This window comes from Stigmatopora argus, chromosome 3 (genome assembly GCF_051989625.1).
Source record: "Stigmatopora argus isolate UIUO_Sarg chromosome 3, RoL_Sarg_1.0, whole genome shotgun sequence".
Taxonomy (NCBI): domain Eukaryota; kingdom Metazoa; phylum Chordata; class Actinopteri; order Syngnathiformes; family Syngnathidae; genus Stigmatopora; species Stigmatopora argus.
Genome location: NC_135389.1, coordinates 2,874,445 through 2,899,043, shown reverse-complemented (window position 1 = coordinate 2,899,043; position 24,599 = coordinate 2,874,445). Strand labels below are relative to the sequence as shown.

The 24,599-nt window shown below is 41.8% G+C and overlaps 1 protein-coding gene across 7 annotated transcripts in view; it reads right to left on the bottom strand.

The window, feature by feature from the left end:
• plcg2 (phospholipase C, gamma 2) overlaps positions 1-24,599 on the bottom strand; it is a 94,798-nt gene that overhangs the window by 14,211 nt on the left and 55,988 nt on the right. For 6 of the 7 annotated variants that reach the window (XM_077596527.1, XM_077596521.1, XM_077596522.1 and 3 more), the window contains 9 exons: positions 13,609-13,778; positions 7,447-7,647; positions 2,128-2,250; positions 1,880-2,060; positions 1,390-1,458; positions 1,174-1,283; positions 998-1,094; positions 849-921; positions 494-666 (listed from right to left, as the gene is read on the bottom strand). In XM_077596527.1, coding sequence (XP_077452653.1) covers positions 494-666; positions 849-921; positions 998-1,094; positions 1,174-1,283; positions 1,390-1,458; positions 1,880-2,060; positions 2,128-2,250; positions 7,447-7,647; positions 13,609-13,778 — 1,197 coding nt within the window. The remainder of the gene's footprint in view (positions 1-493; positions 667-848; positions 922-997; positions 1,095-1,173; positions 1,284-1,389; positions 1,459-1,879; positions 2,061-2,127; positions 2,251-7,446; positions 7,648-13,608; positions 13,779-24,599) is intronic. The other variant, XM_077596523.1, reaches the window with a different exon arrangement.

Genomic DNA, 24,599 nt, shown 5'->3' with positions numbered 1-24,599 from the left:
GGAGTTGTCCTTTCTACAATTGAACATTTAAAAATATATACGATGCCTGTTGACTTCAGGAAACAGATATGTAACAAGGATGCAATTTGTATAAAAGGTCATGCTGTGGAATGTGGACAAAACTATATCTTGGGATCACTACTACAGTAAACTTATCTTTGTTGAGTCTAGGTACGTATAAAAAGATCAATCAGTGCCTATGCTGCCTTAGAAAACTGTCCCCTGCATGTTGAGAGAAAGCTCCTCACTATGATTTACAGATAGTTTTTTTGAGTCTAGTATCTCATTTAGCCAGGTGCTCTGGTTCGGTAACCTGCCTCTAAAAAAAATAAAAACACAATAAATCAGATTTTAACAATAGGGCAGTCATAGCTCAAATTAGAATCTGTCTACAGTTACAGAGAACAGCAATGCAGCCAATTTGGTTAAGCTTAAAACTGAAAAAGAATATTTCAACATTTCTCATCTAAATATTTAAGATAGAAATACTTGCCCCTTGCTCTTTATTGAATTGCTTGCTAATTTCTCTTTGAGTGATGCCCCATGCCACTTTATACCATTCATACAGCTCCTCCAAAGACTCTGCAGCCAAGTCAAAATGCAGTTTGTCCTCTTGTATATTCTGCAGTGTCAGAACATGTAGCTTTCCGTTTTTACCATTTTTTACTGAAAATAGAGGACATTTAGGAATTTTAGTCTTTAGATTATATCCATTACAAATTAATTCACAATTGATTAAAGTGGATTTTAAATCTTGCTTTAGTACAATTTGCTGCCTCCCTCTATATTTCTAAATTATTCCACATTAAGTTGGCAAGTTATAAGAAGGGAAAATACATTGTACTCACAGTTTTGTATGTTGCATTTGGAGATATCCACCACACCCTTACATAGTTCGCCCAAAGGATTGTCTTCTATTTCCTATTTTAATTTAGGTTAGAAACACATCTGGCATTGCATTGGTCACTTAAATTATGATTTTAAACGTTTTTTTTACCTGGTGTCCCATATCAAGTTTTGCATTGTAAGACACTTCCGCAACATAATTGGATGGAAAAAAGAGCTGCACATTTCCACCATGGTCACCTTTCCACCTAGAATTGTGAACAAGTTTTTGTTTTTGTGTATTTTTGCATTTGATTATGTTAACCAACAATTTGCAAAATGACTCACCACCCATCATTGTCTTTTGATACATTATGTATCAAAGCCCCTTTACTGAAGCTAAGTTCATCAGGCCTCGTAGCCTGGTAGCTGTAAACAGCTTTAACAGTGCTATTTGGCTAAAAGAAGACAAACAAAAACAAATATGAAATACACTCACCCTATTGTCTTCCAATCATAACACACCAAAAAATTAGATATGCGTACAGTGTTTAGTGTACATACCAGTAATGATTCAATCTCATTGGGTTCCACATATGTTTTCATTTCATAGAGTAAGGCAGCGTCGTTATCCTGTGAAACAAAGGCTAAAATCCAATCCAAAACAATTTGTCTTTTTCACATTGTTGTTTTATTTTTTTTACACATTTTATAACTTACTGTGTTGTTACTCCATCTACCCAACTAAGATATCATTTGTAGAAACAAATGGTCCAAAGGGTTTCTATTTTTATTGGCTTTTAATTACTCTATCAGAATTTTATTTGTATGAATTGTACCATACTATGTACCATTTTCAGGGGAAATTCTAGGAAAATGTCATAATTTTTAAAATCGACATCAGCTGAGAGCAATTCCGTGCATGCAGGGTAACTGTTTATATACTGAAACTTAAAAATGTGTTGACAAACATAATATAAAAGCTTAGCTAACTAAATAACAAATGCTCAGAAAACAACTTCAAATATTTTCACTCATTTCCTTTTGAACTTACTGTACTGAAGCGAGCTACAAGGTCTGGGGTGACTGGGTATCGTAGCTTGGTCTTGCGATATAGTGGTTTCTTCTTAAAGTAGTTTACCATCTCCACAAGGCTTTCAAATTCAGTTGTTGTACCGAGCAAGTAGACATTGCCTTCCTTCTGAATTCGACAGTGTTTCACCTTGCCATCACCTCTGAGAGATGGAGAATTATATTTTTGTAGAAAATCAGTTCACTGAAGTAACTTTCCGATATACATGCCTGAAAGTGATAGCAAAAGATTCAGGTTCTCCCTCCCTCTGTCGAACAAGGAATGCTCCATCTCTAGGAATTTTAAGCAAATATTCTTCAGCTTCACCTCTGCTCAGGTTTCTGTAAAACCACCTAAAAAAATACAATACCGATCCCAATGTTAAACCAAAATGAACATTGAAAGTAAGTAATTTAAATTTGAAATCTTAAAGTTTTACAATTATACATCTCAGTTCAACTGTTACAACAAAAACCTGACAATTGAACAAGGAAGTCCAGGCTTTTGTATATGTATTCCGCAAAGAAGTTATAATGTTAGAAATACTGTAAAATTACAGAAGTAGAAGTCAAGGCCCACTCAGGGTGGAGGTTTTTGTTCCAACTGGTCCATCCGTTAACCTTAAATCAAGGATATTTCTGCTGAAACAACCAGGACCTATTTGCACACAACTGGTTACACTTGTATGACATGAAAATGGTGAAACAGTGTCCACATGATTATTTTAAATCAAAACCTGAACCCACTGCGGCCTTTGGTGGAATAGTATTTCTAAATCTGTCTTAGAGCAATACCTATTACAATTAGAAATTACAAATTAGACAGAAAACTGACTTTTGGCTTATTGCCTCAGGGGTTGCCACAGCTAAATAGTGAATCAGATGATTGATTAGTACGTTTAACATGACTGCAAAAAAGCCAAAGCATTATAAAAGTTACCGTATTTATGCAGATATAAGCCACCCGCGTGTATAAGCCGCCCGCGCGTATAAGCCGCACCCTTAAAATTACCTTAATTTTTTATTTTACAATTTCTCGCGTATAAGCCGCCCCCTGATTCCCAATTTTCACCTCCATATTCATGGTTTTTAATAGCGAGTACAAATGTGTTACTTTGAAGGGAAAATGATCTAATGAAAAATCATCACAAGTGGTATTTCTGAGATACTGTATGAATCAAAAGCACATTATTAGAGTCAATATCATAAGGAAGTTAATATGCCTGTCATTGTAAATGCAAAATATCAGATTATTCAATTTGAAAAAAGAAATAAGTCTATCTTGATGAGAACCTGATGCTTTCTAATTACAGAAAATACAACTTTCTTACCAGAAGTTTAAGATGTTGTGCCAGCCATATTATTTATAATGTCAAAATATCTCAATTATTTTGATGGTTCATATTACGGTACACGGTCGATTGGTCGCCGGTCTTTTGGTCGCCGATCTTTTGGTCGCCAGTCTCTTGGTCGCCCGGAAGGTAAGTGATAATTACCATTTAAATCGTTGCTCAAATTCCCTAAATACAAACTGTGAATTACTATTTAGTCATACTTAATGGCATAGTAATTATTAGGCTAAAGAAAAGCTCAAAATTTCCCGGACTTTTATTGTTTTTTTGTTGGAGAACTTGTTAAGACCCTGACTGACGTAGCTTCTTAAAGGAACAACGCATGTACATACAAACTCTTATACTCTCACACGTCGGCTCAGTGAAACTGCTCATGGCCATTGTTGGCTTTTATTGATGCGTAGACCATGTTGTTTTACCTTGTTTTGTCGCCGGTCTTTTGGTCGTCGGTCTTTTGGTCGCCGGTCTTTTGGTCGCCCGTTGTTGCAGTCGGGGCGACCAAAACACCGCGACCAAAAGACCGGCGACCAAAAGACCGGCAACCAAAAGACGGCGACCAATCGACCGCACACGCATATTACTCCAGTAGTTTTCGAACAAGAAATAATGCGAAAAAGAAATCGGAATTCTGTTTAATTTCAAAATCAAGGCTACTCGCGTCGGGCCAGTCAGAGCACGTTTAACTACGTAAGATGCCTGCCTGGGACCTAGGTAAGATGGTTGTGCCCCGACCGAGCAGTGACGGGAACGTGAGTTTTTCACGTTTTATGCAAGATACGCAACTTTTTTTTCTTTAATTTCATTCATAAACTCTATTTTGAAATAAATGAAAGTATCGCATTCGCTTGTGTCAAGACGCAACGGAGCTATTTTGTCGTGACGTAATCGTGTCATGGCGCCTTCAACATTCAGTTTTTTTGCATGTCGTGTTTTTGTGCATGTAAGCCGCACCCTCTATTCAGTCATCATTTTTTTTGTCCGAAAAAAGCGGCTTATATCAATCAATCAATCAAATCAAAAGCCTTTATTGTCATCATACACAGCTGCGTATAACGAAATTGGTGGTGCTACTCCACAAAGTGTGTTTTCCCCGTAAAAAAAAACATAAATAGTAATATAAAAGTATAAAAAGTCACATCCCGGCTAGGTAAATTCTAAAATATTGCACAGTCTAAGATATTGCACATTGTTATTGCACACCCCGAAGTTATTGCACAGAAGGGATTGTGTGTCGTGCTAATGCAATTTCAGAGTCCTGATGGCTGTGGGAAAAAAACTGTCCTTAAGTCTATTTGTCCGTGCTTTGTGAGACCTGTAGCGTCTGCCAGAGGGCAGCAGCTGGAACAGGTTGTGACCAGGGTGGTATTGGTCCCTGACAATGTTCCTGGCTCTGCTGAGATAGTGGGGGCTGGCAATGTCATCCAGTGATGGCAGAGAGCAGCCGATGATCTTCTGGGCACTGTTGATTTCTTTCTGTCTGATGCAGTATGCCAGGATGCTCTCCACAGTGGCTCTATAGAAGGTTACCAGAAGCTTAGTGTCCAAGTTGTTCCTCCTGAGTACCCTCAGGAAATGGAGTCGTTTCTGGGCCTTCTTCACCAATGCCGTGGTGTTGGTAGACCAGGAGAGCTTGTCCGTGACGTGGACCCCCAGGAATTTGAAGGACTGGACCCTGTCTACGCATACTCCATTTATGAGGAGTGGGGCCAGATCTGTGCTGCGTTTGTGAAAGTCCAGGATTATTTCTTTAGTTTTTGTGGTGTTTAGTGTGAGATTGTTCACCAAACACCACGAAGACAGTTTGTTGACCTCATCTCTGTAAGCAGACTCTTCCCCCCTGAGATGAGTCCGACCACAGTAGTGTCATCGGCAAATTTGATGATGGAGTTAGACTGATGGGTCGGTGTACAGTCGTATGTGTACAGGGAGTACAGAAGAGGACTCAGTACAAAGCCTTGAGGGGAGCCAGTGCTCAGTGTAATGGAGGAAGAGAGGTGGGGACCAAGTCTAACAGTTTGTGGACGGTTGGTTAAGAAGTTCTTAATCCAGTAGCAGATGGAAGACGATAGTCCAAGGTGGGAGAGTTTGTTAGCCAGAATGTCCGGTATTATAGTGTTGAAGGCTGAGCTATAGTCAATGAAAAGCATCCTCACGTAGTTCCCATGGTGCTCCAGGTGGCTCAGTGCTGTGTGTAGAGCTACGGTGATGGCGTCCTCAGTAGACCTATTTGCTCTATAGGCAAACTGGTGAGGGTCAACTGAGGGAGGGATTGTATCCCTGATATGGCGGCCAACTTTTCAAAGCACTTCATGATCACAGGCGTAAGTGCAACAGGCCTATAATTATTCAGGCTGTCAATGGTTGGCTTTTTAGGGACAGTGATAATGGTGGCAGAATTCAGGCAGGATGGGATGATGGATTGTAGCAGGGAACAATTGAAGATCTTTGTGAAAACACCAGTCAGCTGGTCAGCACAGGCTTTGAGCACCTTCCCAGGTACTCTGTCAGGGCCAGCAGCCTTCCTGGTGTTCGCAGTCCGCAGTACCTGTCTCACTTCATGTTCCTGAAGCTCCAGTGCACTGCTGCAGGGTGGTGGTGGATGTGTTGAGACTGGGTCTGATTTGTCAGTCTCAAAGCGGGCAAAGAAACGGTTCAGTTCCTCTGCTAGTGAGGCATCTGCGTTAACAGACACATTATTGTCATCGTAATTGGTAATATGTCATATTCCCTGCCACATCTTCTTTGGGTTATTTCCTGTAAAGTGCTCCTCTATTTTCCTTGTATATGCTGCCTTGGCCTTTTTAATGCCTCTCTTCAGCTCTGCACTGGCAGCACTGTATTGTACCTTGTCCCCTGACCTGAAGGGGGTGTTACAGCATTTGATGAGTGCCTGTGTCTCACTGGTCATCCAGGGTTTTTGGTTAGGAAAAATCCATATCCGTTTATTAACAGTGACGTTGTCCGTGCAGTTTTTGATGTAGGAAAGTAGTGTCCGTGTAGTCCTGGAGGTTGTGGTGTTCAAAAATTTGCCAAATGGTGCGGTATAAACAGTCCTGCAGCTGAGAAAGGGCGTCCTCGGGCCATGTTTTTATTATCTTTATTTGTGGCCTTGTTAGCCTCCGGAGTGGGGTTTATGAGGGGGTGAGTGACAGGCAGAGAGAGATGGTCTGATCCAGCAAGGTGAGGGAGGGGTGTGGCTCTATAAGCATGTTTGATATTAGAATAAACATGGTCTAGAGTTTTATCTCCTCTGGTGTGACACTTCACGTACTGGATAAACTTAGGCAGAACAGTCTTTAAACATGCTTTTTGAAGTCACCAGCTACAATAAAGACTCCATCGGGGTGGTCAAGCTGCTGTTTGTTTACAGCCGCTAGCAAGAGGCTAAGTGCTGTGCTAACGTTAGCATCCGGTGGGATGTAAACAGCCATTACAATGACAATCGTTAGCTCTCTAGGTAGATAGAAGGGCCTGCACCGTACTGTCAATAGCTTTAAATCCGGAGAGCAGTGAGTGTTAATGATCCTACTGTTGCAGCACCATTCATTGTGTATGTACACGCAAAGCCCCCCCCCCCTTTGCTTTTCCCTGATAATTCTTTCGAACGATCATTTTGGAATAGCGTCCGGCTAGCTAGCGATATCGCGGCGTCAGGGATTTGCGGGTGTAGCCACGTTTCCGTGATGAAAATAACGTTGCAGTTCCTGACAAAGCTGTTGGTAGCAAGCTGAAGTTCCAAATCGTCCATTTTGTGGGTGATGGATCTGGCGTTGGTCAAGAAGATACTCGGAAGCGGTGCTCGGTGTGGTCTTCCTTAGCTTAGCAGCTAGGCCCGCCGGGTATCCGCACTTTTGCTTTCTTTCCCTTCGCCGCCTCCGTCGTACTCTGATTGGGCTGACCATCCACGGAGATCCCAGTGGTCTCGAGATGTCCTCCGGGATATTGTAGGTCCGTTGGTAATCTGTTGTGATGGATATATCGCATCTCCCGAGAGTAATTAAATCCTGGCGACATTAGAAAAAGTTTGCCTTGCAGAAATTAGTAAATAACGATAAGATTGAGAAAACAAAACACCAAACTGGAGAGCATAGACCTGCTGCACCCGTGCGCGCGGCCATCTATATGCGAGTAAATACGTTACATTGAGTAAATACGGTATGTTTTGTTTTTACTGAAATGTTAATTGTCAGGAACAAACCGTTGTTGGAGATGTGGGTTGGGATGAGGTACAGCATCTGTGAGACGCATTTCAAAGTCTTGCCAGCGCAGCGGGTTCTCTCTATAGTGCTGTATGAGTGCATACACACTGGGAAACTGTAAGTTTGCAGTCAGGTAGTAGTATGTGCTTTGTCCTTCTGTATATGAACGAATACGACAATGCTGGACTCTCCCACTGCGCCTGATAAACATTGGGGACAAAGGGTTCCAGACTTTAAAACTAAAGAAAATATTACACACACACGGCCAGGCACGGACTCGATTCCCGCTGGTGGCGGTATGATTGTGAGTGCGGATGTCGTTTGTCTCTCTGTGTGCCCTACGGTCGACTGGTGACCAGTCTAGGGTGTAGTTTGCCTTTCGCCTGAAGTGAGCTGGTTTATGATCCAGCAACCCCCGCAGCCCTTTCATTGGTATGGAAATTGAATGATAGAATGAATGAATGAAATGCGTAAATAGGAAACATTTTCTCTTTGGATATGAAAAAATTAAAGTTACAAAACGCAAAATCCCAAAAAAATCAAACATCCTTCAAAAGCTTGCCGCAATGTATGTGTTCCTTTGATATTTTTGTGTATTGTGTTTATACAATGTTTTGAGTTATGTGTATTTTGTTCCTTTTCTTTCTATATATTTCATAATATAAACCGTGTAGTGCAATTTTGAGCTTAGAAATTACGTCAGGACAAGAAAGCGTGGTCATATGACCAACACACAGGGCTGTTGGGAAAGACGTGCTTTGTTCAGACTTATAACAATTCAAAGAGGACGCATACAACAATTTGCTCCCAATTCAAGTCAGAAAGCACACACGGTAATAAAATTGTAGTTATTGTCTATTTGTTTATAAGAGTTTCCTTTGTTGTAATTATTTTGTTGTCAATAACAATTTTGTGCTGTAATATTTATGTCATCTTTCAGTTTTTCAGGGTGTTGTCGTTTGATGCTTGGAGAAATAAAAACATAATTCCCGTCATACATCAGTCGATGCGTCGTATAATTCCGACCAGAAGAGCGTTAGGGGCAGCTAAAGTGAAAAACATTTGCCTTCAGGAGAATTGAAAAATGTTTGCCTCCACTGGAAATTAAAAATGTTTGCTTCGCGAGGGAAGTGAAAAATGTCACGCCTCAAGTAAGAAGGGACTGAACACGGGTTGTCCAAGCAAAATGTGGATGAAAAGAAGAATATTTAGATGAGAGAAAGCTTTAATGACCAATTGAATCACATTCAACCGACGAGTGTGCTCCTCTGAAAACTTCAAAGTGCAGCATTCGACGGATGGAGGTGAACCATGGCCGATGGAAGATTTCACGTGGTGACCGCGAAGCCATCGGGAAAAGGGAACACGGGTCGGCTTTCCCCTGAAAATCCAAGGGCCTGTGTTTTCCGAAATGTTGGCTTGGCGTTGTAGGCCGCACGAATACCGGCCGACTCGCTTTGGCATCGCTACCAACAAGGCAGCACGCGCTGCAGACCAGCGCGGTAAAAAGGCTCATCAAGAGAAAGCAACAGTAAACAGAGACAATCCAGGTGACAAAAAATCCCACAATTGCAACGGATAACAGGTCAAACTGTATATGTCCAGCTTGTTTTTTGTTCTTTGAACTGGATAGATTGAACTGAATATTCTCTCCTCCTTTGAAAAAAAGGGAAAAGGGAAAATAATGTTGCACAAAGACAGTTTGTAAATTGAAAATAAATATGTAACCTGTTTGACACTTGGCCTCTCTCTCCTTCTCCCTCTCTCCTGCTCCCTCTCCCTCTCTCTCTCTGGCTCGCTCTCCCTCTCTCTCTCTGGCTCCCTCTCTCCGGCTCCCTCTTTCGCTCTCTCCGGCTCCCTCTCCCTCTCCAGCTCCCTCTCCCTCTCTCTCCCTCCGACTCCCTCTCCCTCTCTCTCTCTCCGGCTCCCCCTCTCCCTCTCCCTCTCTCTCTACAGCTCCCTCTCCTTTTCCCCGTCTCCCTTTCCCCCTCTCCGTCTCACTCTTTTTCAGTGATTTTTCCCGTTAGTCAGTGCGAATGGCGTATATAGTACTTCTCGTTGGCAAGTGCTTGTGTGTTATCCTATTGTGAGGACATTTGTGTGCATCATTTTGGGAATATTTTGAAGGGAATACAAACTCAAACAACCCTCGATATTCACTGGAAGTCAGTGTGGAGGTGGGGCAAAAAGAGCCAACCCGGGAGAAGAAAGGTATCAAAATTTAAAACAAAATTAGAATTAAGTTTAGTGTAAGGTTAGATTAAACGTATTTTTGAGTGTGTCTGCATCGTAAACCAAGTTCATTTAAATTTGTTTATGTTATGTTACGAGCGCATTGCCGTGCAACAAGTCTCCCCCCTCTCTGTCCACCTCTCTTTCCACCGCGAAATCCGTCTAATTTTAATAATATTAAACACATCAGTGCTATTAAACCACTAGTTATTTTGTTAATAAATAAATATACATATATATATATATATTTATATATATATATATAAATATATATATATATATATATATATATACGTGCGCGTGTGCGTGTACACACGCACGCGCGCATGTATGCGTGTGTGCGTCTGTACGTGTGCATGTGCGTGTAGGTGTACGTATACGTGTGCGCGTACGCGTGTGTGTACGCGTACGTGTAGGTGTACGTATACGTGTATGTATACGTGTGCGTGTGCGCGTACGTGTAGGTGTACGTGGTACCTCGACATACGAGTGCCCCGACATACGAGCAATTTGAGATACGAGTAAAATTTTGAGCAAATATTTATCTTCAGATACGAGACAAATTTTGATGTACGAGCAAACAGTGGACATGAGAGCCTGCTCATAAGAACATCATGGGCACTGTCTCTCTTCCCGCAACTCCCTCGTGCAATGTCTCTGCGAGCACTGGGCGGAGCATTGCATTTTTTCAGTGTTTTTTTCCCGTTAGTCAGTGCGAATGGCGTATATACTACTTCTCGTTGGCAAGTGGTCGTGCGTTATCCTATTGTGAGGACATTTGTGTGCATCATTTTGGGAATATGTTGAAGGTAATACAAAAGCAAACATCTAGGTTGCATGTGAAAGTCAGGGTGGAGGCGGGGCAAATAGAGCCAACCGGGCTGGGAGAAGAAAGGTGTCAAAATTTAAAACAAAATTAGAATTAAGTTTAGTGTAAGGTTAGATTAAATTTATTTTTGGGTGTCTGCATCGTGATCCAAGTTCATCTAAATTTGTATATGTTATGTTACGAGCGCGTTGCCATGCAGTCAGGGTGGAGGCGGGGCAAATGAAGCAGAGCCGGGAGAAGAAAGGTATCAAAATTTTAAACAAAATTAAAATTAAATTTAATGTAAGATTAGATTAAATTAAATTTTGAGTGTTTCTGCATCGTAATCCAAGTTCATTTAAATTTGTTTATGTTACGAGCGCGTTGCCGTGCAAAAAGTCCACCCCCCTCTCTCCCCCTGTCCATCTCTCTCTCTCTCTCTCTCCCCTGCGAAATCCGTATAATTTTAGTACTATTAAACACATTTTAGTCATATTAAATCACTAGTTATTTGTTACTTTGTTAATAGATGGCGAATTATAACAAATAAAAATGTTTTTCCAATCCAATATCCTGTTTTGGGTGTTTTTTAAGAGGATTGGAACAAATTGTTTTGTTTTTAGTTCATTTCTATGGGAAACGTTTGTTTGAGTTTGGAGAATATCGACATACGAGCTCAGTCCCGGAACGCATTAAGCTCGTATCTCGATGTTAGGAGGTGCCACTAAATATGTATATGTATACTTATATGTATACGTATACGTATATGTATACGTATATCAATACGTATATGTATACGTATATGTATACGTATATGCATACGCATACATATATGTATACGTATATGCATACGCATACGTATATGTATACGTATACGTATATGTATATGTATATGTATACGCATACGTATATATATATATATATATATATATATATATATATATATATATATATATATATATATATATACATATATATATATATATACATATATATATATATATACATATATATATATATATATATATATATATATATATACATATATATATATATATATATATATATATATATATACTTGTATGTGTACGTATGTACGTATAGGTATACGTATAGTTATAGGTATACGTATAGTTATAGGTATACGTATAGGTATACGTATAGGTATAGGTATATGTATAGTTATAGGTATACATATAGTTATAGGCATACGTATAGTTATAGGCATACGTATAGTTATAGGTATACGTATAGTTATAGGTATACGTATAGTTATAGGTATACGTACAGGTATACGTACAGGTATACGTACATGTATAGGTACACGTATAGGTATACGTATAGGTATAGGTATACGTATAGGTATAGGTATACGTATAGGTATAGGTATACGTATAGGTATAGGTATACATATACGTATAGGTATAGGTATACGTATAGGTATACGTATAGGTATACGTATAGGTATACGTACACGTATACGTATAGGTATACGTACACGTATACGTACACGTATATATATATATATACTTGTATGTGTACGTATGTACGTATAGGTATACGTATAGGTACAGGTATAGGTACAGGTATAGGTACAGGTATAGGTATATGTATAGGTATACTTATACGTATAGGTAAACGTATAGGTATACGTATAGGTATACGTATAGGTATGCGTATAGGTATAGGTATGCGTATAGGTATGCATATAGGTATACGTATAGGTATACGTATAGGTATACGTATAGGTATACATATACGTATAGGTATACGCAGTGGCGGGCCGTCAGGGCCTTCTCTGCTGGCCTTAGAAATATCTGAATCATATTATATTTTGTCCATCAATACTTATTATTCGAAATGGTCTGTTAGCTTTCTTTCATTGCTTTTCCCCCTGGTTGCACTGCTTCCAGATGTGTGTTTTCATATTGAAGCATTCAACCAATCACATTTCAGCCATTATTTGTTGCCGGATCAGATCTGCCTGGTATGTGCGCGCCACTTTCAGTATGCTAACTTAGCTGCACCATCAAATATAGTGTTGTATTGATTTAAAGCCATTTTCAAAACAGACTATGCCGGAAATATGACAGGACAGGCTCGACTTTCATCATTAGCTTCGATGGCGATAGGAAAGGAAGAAAGAAAGGAGGATGGATATTGTGTACAGTTAAAAATAATTTTTGGTGAGTATAATATGGCTACATTCCTAAATAATATTTCAATTGTGGGCCCGGTTCTGATATCTGAAAAGCCCCAGTGTTTGTATTTAAGCTCCAGTGTTTGTATTTAATCACAAAATGCTGCTAGGTGCTGCTAGGAAGTGGATTTTACCCCATTTAAATTTTTGGCGTTTCGCCATTGACGTCCATCGCTATCTTTTCCCGGGAAAAATAACCCCCCTGGCCTGGTTGTAATGTCTCAAAAGCTCCAGTATTTGTATTCAATCAATAAATGATGCTAGGAAGTGGATTTTACCTAATTTTAGTGAATTTTTTGTCATTTCACGTATGGACGTATCGACATTCATCGCTGTCTTTTTACCGGGGAAATGATACTCCGGGCCCGGTTCTGATGTCTAAAAAAACGTTAGTATTTGTATTTAATCAATAAATGCTGTTTTTGGCTGGATTTTAAACCCATTTTCGGGCAATGTTTGCCTGTACGCCATTGACGTTCATCGCTGTCTTTTCACGGGAAAATCACCCCCTGGCCTGGTTTTAATGTCTGAAAAGCTCCCGTATTTGTATTTAATCATGAAATGCTGCTAGGAAGTGGATTTTACCCCATTTTGTGCATCAATTTTTATTAATTATTTTTTATGTGTCGCAGCTGTGGCGGCAGTAGAGGTTTTATAGCCATAAAATAGTTTTTGAGGGTTGGATTGATACGTTGAAGGCGCTACCAGAAAATGCACCGACCGGCACTGCCTATACCTATACCTATTCGTATACCTATACGTATACCTATACGTATACCTATACGTATACCTATTCGTATACCTATACGTATATCTATACGTACATACGTACAAGTATATATATATAAATACTTACATACATATAAATAAATAAACACAAATATTCCCAGAATTATGACATTTGCATCAAATTAACACTACCAGAAAGAAAGGGTGATATCTGTGGCAACAGTATCACTCTGTCGGACCAAAAAAGCGCCATCTCTCCCTCTTGTCTCAGCACAGTACTCATGAATCAGTTGTTCCGCCATCAGTCGTCCCTCTTTTATCCCACCGTGAAACCATGTTTCAGAGCAATGCAAATCCTGGTACTGTAAAACACAAAAAAATGTTATTAATTTCACTATAATTAAAAAAAAACGTACCAACATTATCCAAACCAAGAAAAAATTCCAAAGATGGAAAAGAGAGATAGAGAGAGAAAGGAAAGAACACACAGATTAAGAAAGACAGACAGGTAAAGAAAAACAGACAAACAGACAGACAGAAAAAGAAAGACAGCCGACAGACAGAAAAAGAAAGACAGCCGATAGACAGAAAAAGAAAGACAGCCGACAGACCGAAAAAGAAAGACAGCCAACAGACAGATAAGGACAGACAGAAAAAGAGAGAAAGAAGGAAAGTTCATTCATGCTATGGAAACCTTCCCGATGGCTTCAAGAGAGGGCACTATCAGCCTGTGCTAGACAACTCGTTACCGGATCGCGTCGCTAGCAATGTGTGTGGTCGATTGGTCTCCGGTCTTTTGGTCGCCGTCTTTTGGTCGCCAGTCTTTTGGTCACGGTCTTTTGGTCGCCGGTCTTTTGGTCGCCCGTTGTCGCGGTCCGGGTGACCAAAAGACAGGCGACCAAAAGACAGGCGACCAAAAGACAGGCGACCAAAAGACAGGCGACCAAAAGACCGACGACCAAAAGACCGACGACCAAAAGACCGGTGACAAAACAAGGTAAAACAACATGTTCTACGCATCAATAAAAGCCAACAATGGCCATGAGCAGTTTCACTGAGCCGACGTGTGAGTGTATAAGAGTTTGTATGTACATGCGTTGTTCCTTTAAGAAGCTACGTCAGTCAGGGTCTTAACAAGTTCTCCAACAAAAAAACAATAAAAGTCCGGGAAATTTGGAGCTTGTCTTTAGCCTAATAATTAATAGGGCATTAAGTATGACTAATTAGTAATTCGCAGTTTGTATTTAGGGAATTTGAGCAACGGTTTAAATGGTAATTATCAATAACCTTCCGGGCGACCAATGGACCGTGTTCCGCCAGCAATGGGGGGTAGTTTTGGGGTTTGAGTGTTAAGGGAGGACACTGGGTCATTGTATCATACCTGTCAAATTATACGATTTTCCAGTATTTTATACTTTTTTTTTTATCATTTGAAATTGTGTAGGCCGTATAGTAAAAACTTTTGTACATTGAAAAATTTGTTTTTGTAAAACCGATCTCGTCTACCTCATGGTACTGAGGGACTGTTTTGAGACCACTGACTGGGAGGTGCTGTGCAATTCACATTGTAATGACATTGACAGCTTGACCCACTGCATCACAGATTATATTAACTTCTGTGTTGAGAACATTGTACCCTCCAAGAAGGTCCGTTGTTTCTCCAACAATAAGCCGTGGGTCACCAGGGATCTAAGGGCCCTCCTGAACAAGAAGAAGAGGGCTTTTAGGTCTGGGGAGAAAGAGAGCCTGAAAATGGTCCAGAAGGAGCTGAAGAGAGAGATAAGGAAGGGTAAGACCATCTACAGGAGGAAGCTGGAGAACCAACTCCAGAGAGGCAACACCAAAGAGGTCTGGAGGAGCTTGAGGACTATTTCGGGCCATGGAGGCAACAGCGAGAGAGACCCGGAGTCTGGCGGCAGGGAGTGGGCCAATGAACTGAATCAGTTCTTTAACAGATTCAGTCCTGCCCCCACTCCCCTGACCCCCCAGACCAGAAGCAACGCTCCCCCCTCGTTCTCCTCCTCCTCCTCTTCCTCCCCCTCTTCCACCGGTCTCTGCATTACTGTCGATCAGGTGATAAAACAGCTCAAGAAGATCGAGGCAAGGAAGGCTACCGGTCCAGACGGCCTCAGCTCCAGACTACTGAGAGAGTGTGCGGATCAGCTTGGTATAGTGATTCTGCATATTTTCAACCTCAGCCTCAGTCTGCAGAAGGTCCCCACCTTGTGGAAAACTTCCTGCGTGGTCCCAGTTCCTAAGACTGCGTACCCCAGGGAGCCAAACCACTTCAGGCCGGTAGCATTAACCTCTCACCTGATCAAGACATTGGAGAGAATCATCCTCAATCACCTCAGCCCCCTGATGAATGCAGAGCTGGACCCTCTGCAGTTCGCCTATCGTCCAGGCATTGGTGTGGAAGATGCTACCACCTACCTGATGCACAGGTCTCTTTCACACCTGGAGAACGCGGGAAGCACGCTGAGAATGATGTTTTTTGACCTCTCCAGTGCCTTCAACACCATTCAGCCGGTTCTACTGAGAGGGAAACTGGAAGAGGCTGGAGTAAGGAACCACCTAGCCGCATGGATCATCGACTTCCTCACTGACAGACCACAATATGTGAGACTCCAGGACTGTACGTCTGATGTGGTAGCTTGCAGCACGGGGGCCCCACAAGGCACAGTGCTCTCTCCACTCCTCTTCTCCCTCTACACATCGGACTTTAAACATAATACAGACACCTGCCACCTCCAGAAGTTCTCTGACGACACCGCTATTGTTGGACGAGTGACGGACGGGAACGACCTGGAGTACAGGGGAGTCATCACAGCCTTTGTTGACTGGTGTAGGCAAAACCACCTCTACATCAACACCAGTAAGACAAAGGAAATGGTCATCGATTTTCGGAGGAATCCTCAACAGACCACTCAGGTGAACATCCAGGGTACAGACATTGAAATCGTGGAGAATTTTAAGTACCTGGGTGTTCACCTCAACAACAAACTAGACTGGTCCACAAACACAGATGCCCTGTACAAAAGGGGCCAGAGCCGCCTCTACCTACTGAGGCGTCTACGGTCCTTTGGAGTGTGCAGGACACTGCTGAGGACTTTCTACGACACTGTGGTGGCCTCTGCAGTGTTTTATGCAGTGCTTTGTTGGGGATGCGGGAGCACGGAGAGGGACAGGAACAGGCTGAATAAGCTGGTCAGGAGGGCCAGCTCTGTTCTGGGCTGTCCTTTGGACTCTGTGGAGGAAGTGGGAGAGCGGAGGATGCTGACCAGGATGATGTCCATCATGGACAGCACCTCCCACCCCCTGCATGAGTCTGTGGAGTCCCTCCGAAGCTCCTTTAGCAATAGACTGCGGCACCCTCATTGCAGGAAGGAGCGCTTCCGCAGATCCTTCCTCCCATCAGCTGTCAGGCTCTTTAACAAAAAAATGGCTGTGTGTTAAGACCTACCGTATGCATGCATGTACATTTATGTGTATGTATGTATGTATATATGTCCTAAGCAACACGCTTATTTAATTATATATTTATTCATGTATTTATTTCTTGACCTACTTATTACCTATCTATTTATGTCTAAAATGCCTTTCCTATTCCTGCATCCTCACCCTCTTGCCACTGGAACAACGAAATTTCCCGAATACGGGATGAATAAAGTTATCCAATCCAATCCAATCCAATCCAATTTCGGGTGTAATCCGGATCGCCTCGGTCACTGGTAGCAGACGAAAACGTCATAGTTGATTGCTAATGTCGTCATGCTTTGAATATAATATGGGCACGCGCGTCAGTCATTTCTGCCCTTTTCACTATATAAATATACCGCGTCAGCAAGCAATGTAGTACCCAGGCAGTCAAGCTGTCAGCACCATACAGCCACCTATACAGCATCTTGAAATTAGTGCATACAAAAGGCACATCGACTTATTGGGCACCCCGTTCACTTTGGGGAAAATTTTAGACTTTTAAGTGTGCCTTGTGTGAGTAAATTTGTGCCGCGTTCCATTTGTACGGTTTATTAACACTTAAGGGGAATTGCAATCATTAATAAGGGGACTTATTGGCCGAGGTTGACAGGTATGTTGTATGCCATGGAAACCTCCTTCCTAACGCCTTCAAGAGAGGACGCTAGCAGCCTGTAATAGCCTAAATGTTACTGGGTCACGTTGCCAGCGTCAGAGTGGCGCAATCCATTCCCCCTTCCAGGTGAGGACTGCACACACTGTAGCTAGCAGCGCAAGAGAGAGCAGGGTAGCCACTAGGCCAAAGGTCCAGGCTGGCAAACTGCTTCGAGTGCCCTTTCTTCAAGACATCGAGATGGAGTTTATGATACAATCAACCTTTTGGTGTATTGAACCATGCTTTATTGTCATTTATCCAGCATGTCATCATTCAATTGCCCAGCGATGAACTAAACATGTAGAGCTGGGCAATATGACAAAAATTGTTATCACAATAAGAAATATATATATCAGTCGATATCGATAATTATCACGATAGCTCACTGTTGGATTTATTATGGGATGTTTCTATAGGTTTTCTAAGCATTTTTAATAAGTAAGAAGGCTAAATTAATTCATGATTTATGTTGGGACCACAAACACTCCCCCCCCCCCTCCCCTTGGTTTACCTTAGAATGCTTTGTTTACCTTATAATGAAAATATTATGCAATTCCTTACAACATTGTTTTGGCTCGGTTCAAACTTTATGCTTACTTCTGCAATTCAGAATGCTTTGTTTACCTTATAATGAAAATATTATGCAATTCCTTACAACGTTGTTTTGGCTCGGTTCAATTTTATGCTTATTTCTGCAATTCTTACACAGTTGTTTTTTAACCTTCTAGGGTGTTATTCTACTGTCTAAGGCAATTGTTTTGATTACATAATGTTGTTTTCCGTTTGTCGCGATTAAATACAATGAATCAGATACTGCCCAGGCAGAATGCCTTGTGGACGGGACGGCGTCACTAGTGTAACTCCTTGCAAGTTGTAATCAGTTATGTTGAAAGATGTCTTCCAGTTTTTATTAAATATTACTAATAATGATTTAAAGGTTTTAATCATTATTCTATCACTCACGTTTTTTGTTTCAAATTTGAAACTTCAAACTTGTGTGAATAAGTAAATACATTACTTTCCTTCAAATATTAAAGTAACGATTTTACCTTACTTTTTACACTATGAAAAGTAAAGAAACAAACTTGGAGAAATTTTGACAAGCGTCATATTTTTTATAAATTTGCCTTCAAACCAAAAGTTGCTGTTCAAGAATTGATAAAATAAACAACTGAAGAGATAGGCAAGCAGATATTTTCACGCTCACAAAAAGACACAGTGTAAATTTACCTCACATATGGTCATTTACAAAAAAATAAAACTACAAAGTTGGTTGAATTTAATCCATTTTAACCCAGGATACAAAGTTTTAGATTTTTTTATATCAAATAAGACAAATATTAAAGGCTGTCCTCAAATGAGGACAGTGGGTGGAGATCATTTTCAATAAGGCTGCTCTTTGCACAGGTACAAGTAATTAAAAAATAAATAAATAAATAAATAAAACGCTAGGAGAATGTACTTGGATCTTTTAGTGGGTCGGCTCTGTGTTTTCCTGCATATATTAATCGCTTATTTTGGCCATGTTATTGTCCTTTTGCATTAATGCTCTGTGTTAGCCTCTATTGCTAAGATGCTAAAACAATTTTCCTCATCACCCTCTTCTTCTCCTGAGCATTGGTTTGGAACTAGTGTTCATTTCACAACAGTGCTCCCTTTCTCTAAGGTGTTTGGGTGGTGTAATTGCAGTTTAAAATTATCGAATTTTTCTTTCAAGTTTTCAATATTATTGTTGACAAAAATAATTTCACGATTATTATCGTTATCGTTTTATAGCCCAGCTATAAAACCTGCACCCGGGTTGTCCATCAATATGTTCCATAGGTGAATAGTTCCAAAAAATGCGAGAACGCATTTAGTTCAGACTAATACAGCTCTGGGGTCCTGGGTTCAAATCCAGGTCACGTCCACCCGTGTGGAGTTTGCACGTAAGAGCTTTCGTCATCCTCGCTTTTCTGTTGCTCATCCAGTACACAGGCAGCAACGTTTTGTTCTTGTTTTTCAAAGCGTGAGGACGGTTAATCTTGTAAATTAAGGCTGGCTATATCATGAAGCCAGTGGCATTTCCACACAAGATTAGTGTCAGGCGATCCTTGTGAACTTTGTAACCTGGCGCTTTAAATTCAAGGCCAGTCTCGTCCATGTTAAGAATTTTCTCCGGAAGATAACCTTTCTCGCTACTTATTGCAGGAAAGATCTCCTCGAAGTACATTTTTGCTGCTGTTTTTTCTTCGCATCAAATGAAGCCCTGGGTGGTCTTGGACAGGTGGGAGCCATTTTTCGTGGTGGTGGTGGTGTATCATTGTAAAATCCAAACAAAAAAAGGTGGAATTCACTCTCTGTATGTGATGCTAAACACTACACGCAGGGAACAGGTAAGACCGGATCGCGTGTTCGCAGCGGTAATTATACTTTGCTTTCTTCTTCTGTGGTATGCTTGGTGTTTAGAACCAATCATTTCAGCGCAGAAAGGGAGGCGGTACCCTGACCTACGCCATTTTCCGCCACCATTTTCATCTGCCAAACTTAAAAAAAATAAAAATAGCGGGAAAAAATTGCAAAGTAGTGAATTTGTGATAAGTGAAGACATGATAATTGAGGGATTACTGTAATCTATTAATATCTAAATATAATCTATGTATAAAAAACATTGTAAATACTTTAAATAGGGCGGCCCGGTAGTGCGAGTGGTTAGCGCGTCGGCCTCACAGTTCTCAGATCCTGGGTTCAAATCCAGATCATGTCCATCTGTGTTGAGTTTGCATGTTCTCCTGCGTGTGTTTCCTCCGGGTACTCTGGTTTCCTCCCACATTCCAAAAACATGCGTGGTAGGCTGATTGGACCCTCTAAATTGCCCCTAGGTATGGGTGTGAGCATGCTTGGTTGTCCGTCTCTTTGTGCCCTGCGATCGGCTGGCCACCGATTCGGGGTGTCCCCCGCCTCTGGCCCGGAGTCAGCTGGGCTCGGCTCCAGCACCCCCCGTGAACCTAATGAGGATAAAGCGGTTAGAAAAATGAGATGAGATGAGACATTACTGCAGATGTTGCACCCTGCATTTTATCTTGAAACACAGGGAGAAATAATCACAATAGTGATTCGTTGTTGCTTCTTCAATCCAACTTTACTGATATGAAGGAAATCTCCCGTGTTGGCCAAGCTACTTGTATAAGGCATCAACAATCGAACACCAATAAACACTCAATCCAAACTAGTTGTACATCCCCAACATGCAGTCGTTAATAACTTAAACACTTTAGTATGTCACACACTCCCCCACAAAACAAATGTCGTCTCGACATCAGTACATTCCAAATATCTCTCCCCTTGTTGGTTGTTTCATGTTCCAAACTCTGCTTCTCTGTTTCCACTTGTTCCAACTGGCGTGCTGTAATTCGAAGTTCTTCTACAGTGGCTTGGAGCCTCTGATTGTCTGTATTAAATATCTTCTGTTTCACTGGCTGTGTAAATGACATGTTTCCATTTGTCAATAACTTCCAGCCTCTACACCAAAGCGACTGTTGGGCATCATCCTTCTCACTGTAGTGAGTATGTTTGTAGGACTGCAGGCTGTTGTGAATATGAACAAGATCTGAGCTCTTTGACAGTCTGGAGAAGACTTTGGTTCTCCTTCTCCAGTTTTAACAGTCAACTATGGATCTGCTCACTCACCTCGTCACTTAGAGTCGGCCGCCCCTGAAAGTTGTCATTAATTTTAGATAGTTGTTCTATCTCCCATCCTAGGTGCTGAGACTCCTCCATGCTCCTCCTCTGAGCTAAACACAAAGTCAAGTTTTCATCCTGCAGCTCCTCAATGCATTTACGATCTGCATCCCTTCCTTGTTCCATATCGTAGATCCGGGCCTTCAGCAGCAGGCTGTGCTTCTCCAGCTGGTGGATTCGATCTGAGCGTGCCCTCCAGCCTGCCAATTGATCCTCAAACACCTCTTTGGTTTCCTGCAGTATTCTGTTATCATCTTTGAGATCCTCCACTTTGGCCTTGTAAAACTCCATCTTGTGCATTTGCTTCCTGTAGCATGCCACCTCACTCTCCAGCTTGTCAGCTTTGATTGTGCGTTCTTTCAGCGCATCCAGTTCATCGCGGTAGGCACGGGCGTCTACGAGCAGCTTCAAATTCTCCTGCTGGAGCCTCTTTATTTCTCCCTCCATGTTTTCCTGCTCGTGTCTTTTGTCCAGCAGTTGTTCATTCCTCTCTTCTAGTTCTTGTCTAAGTCGTCTGATCTTTGCCTTTGAATCGGCAAGTTCCACCATCAGGTGTTGCTGACTTCCCACCTGCTGCTGTTGCATGCTGGGAGGATTGACGATGGACAGTGGACTGGATGTGCCACAAAGCACACAAACCAATACCTTCCCTTTCCTGAGTTAGCTCTGCTATAGTCTTTTCTTTTGGTATGGAGTTGATTGATGCAGCAGCTGTCTCATTTGCATCTGACACTGAACTACACATCTATAAGGAGGGCATACTCAAAGGGGACATTTCCTCGTTCATGGTTGACACTCGTCCCACAGGGCAACCACTAGCCGTTTAAAAGGGGCTTCTCTTAGTGGTCTGACACCTCGGATTTTACATCCAGCTTGGAAATGTTCTCCACTCCCACACCGATAACAGTGTGTGCACTGTACATCTCACCCTCCCTGCTGACAGGCAAAACATCTCCTTGGGACATAAGCAGGGCGGCTAGTGTTCCAGTGGGTTGCGGGGGCTGGCTGTAGTAATATTCTTGTGCAGAAGGTGGCTGGGGGTCCCTAACTGGTCTTCTAACTGAGGGTGGGCGGTAGGACTGAGGCTGAAACATAGCCTGCTGTAGTGTCTCTTTGATCCGAGCTATTTCTGCACTGAGATCCTTAAGAGAAGCAACACTTGTCTTAAGTTCAGTTAACTCCGCTAGTACCTCAGGGGACACTTTTGGTTTTTCTTCTACAGGGAAATTGGTGGGTCTTAGTTCTTCTGACTGTACCTTGCTAACATGTGTCGCTGCCTGTAGGGCACTAAACTTCTTTTTATTTCTCCTTTCCGTTTCATTAGCACAGGCTACATTTAACCGCTCTAGTAAAAGCTCATCTGAAGTCTTACAGTCCAGGAAGAGAGGCTGCATATCTACCCTAACATTGTCACTCTGGAGACCAGTGAGTATCGTGTGCAAGCACATACGCTGGACTAAACTTGGGTCGTACTGGAGTCGTGATTCTGATTCTCGAGATGCAAACAGTACCTTCTGCCTAAGACCCAAGACTCGAATTAAGAAACTTTGAGGAGTCTCTTTTATATGCTGCACTTCTGAAGCTAACTGCTTATAGAGGTCGGTAGCACTCCTCTCCTGAAAATGAGCGCGTAGGATGCATTTGAGTGTGGGAAGAGTGAGGTTAGGTTTTTCTTCCAAGTAATTACGTAGCTGCAAACTGGGGAAGACAGCCCTGATAAGAGCATCAATGATTTCCATATCTAGGTAACCCCTATTCAGTCCATTTTCAATTTGATGAACAAGGCTGGAGAATGTCAGCTTATCCCTCTGGCCTGATTCACCTATTTGGCCAGGAATTTTGAAGTCGTTGCGCCAGTATGAGCTTGGCTGGGGCTGAGGGTGCGCAGCATCTGGTAGCTGGGGCAAAGTTATTGGAATTTCTCCCAATTTTGATCCTTGTTTTTCATTTGCATCCCTTTTGACTTCATACTACATAATATGATATTTTATCCTTCAGTTCCAACAATTCAGACATGCCTTCATCCTCTAGTTCCTCTAGTTCTTCTCTTTCTAGATACTTCCTAATGTGAGTCACTAATGATATACGCAATTTCCGTTTAACACTTCCTAATATGTTGAGAAAATCACATATTTCCAGTAGGTTGTTTTCTGTCAGGTTGTGCAATGTTCCTACCACCTTTTCATGCAACTGTTCTATTTTGTTGACAATGTAGGAGTTCTGTTGACTGTACAGGAGTGAACTCTGAACTGGCACATCTTTACTGTCCCTCTGATGATCTCAGATTGGCCTCAGATGACAAGTACTCAACCGCCAACTTCCAGTTCTTCCTAAACAGCAACACCTCTTCTCATTGCCATCTGCCTGGTTTGTAGTGTTTGGGGGGATTTAGCTGGCTCAGAATTCAGTGAGCAGGTCATGGACACTGTACATCTGAACAGCTATCAAAGCGGTGCCTCAAATGTTGCACCCGTATATATATTAGCAACACGTTAGACCCAAAACATAATGTACAATTACACCCGTTCAATATACGGTCATAACTTATTTTATCTTTTCTTTTTACAACTTCAAGAAGTCCTTCTCACCTATTCAACAGGGTAAACAATGAAATATTAATAACATGGGTAGCGTACTAAATGTTACATACATGTGCTTGACCCGGGACTCGCACATTCACGCTCGCAATTCAAAAGTAAATAAACATTACTAAACATTATCCTCTTTCTCACATGCTAAACAGTGTATCGTGCAAACCACAAACTCAACCGGCCTCTACAACAACCAGCATACCTTGAAACACCGAGAGAAATAATCACAATAGTGATTCGTTGTTGCTTTCTCAATCCAGTTTACTGGTATGAAGAAGTCTCCCGTGTTGGACAAGCCACTTGCATAAGGCATCAACAATCGAACACCGACATACACTTTAACACGTCACACTTGCCATGTGGATCAAGCCATCAATAATCGTACACCGATAAACACTCAATCCAACATGCAATCGTTAATAACTTAAACACTTTAGCATGTCACACAGACAAACTAACGCAGTTTTGTGTGAGTTGGGTTAGACCAGGGGTCTCAAACTCGCGGCCCGCGGGCCAACTGCGGCCCCCGGGACAATAATTTGCGGCCCCCGTCTTAATATGAAAGATTAATGTTCATGCGGCCCGCAAGATTGATAGAATGGCACTTGTTGTGTTCGGAGCTGAATGAACCAATCACGGTGAGATATACGGCTCTGGAGGGCGGGACATCGGCCGGGCTGTCCAGTGCCTCGCTCACTCACTCATTCATTCCTCCAATCAGCTGGGCGGAGGAGAAGACG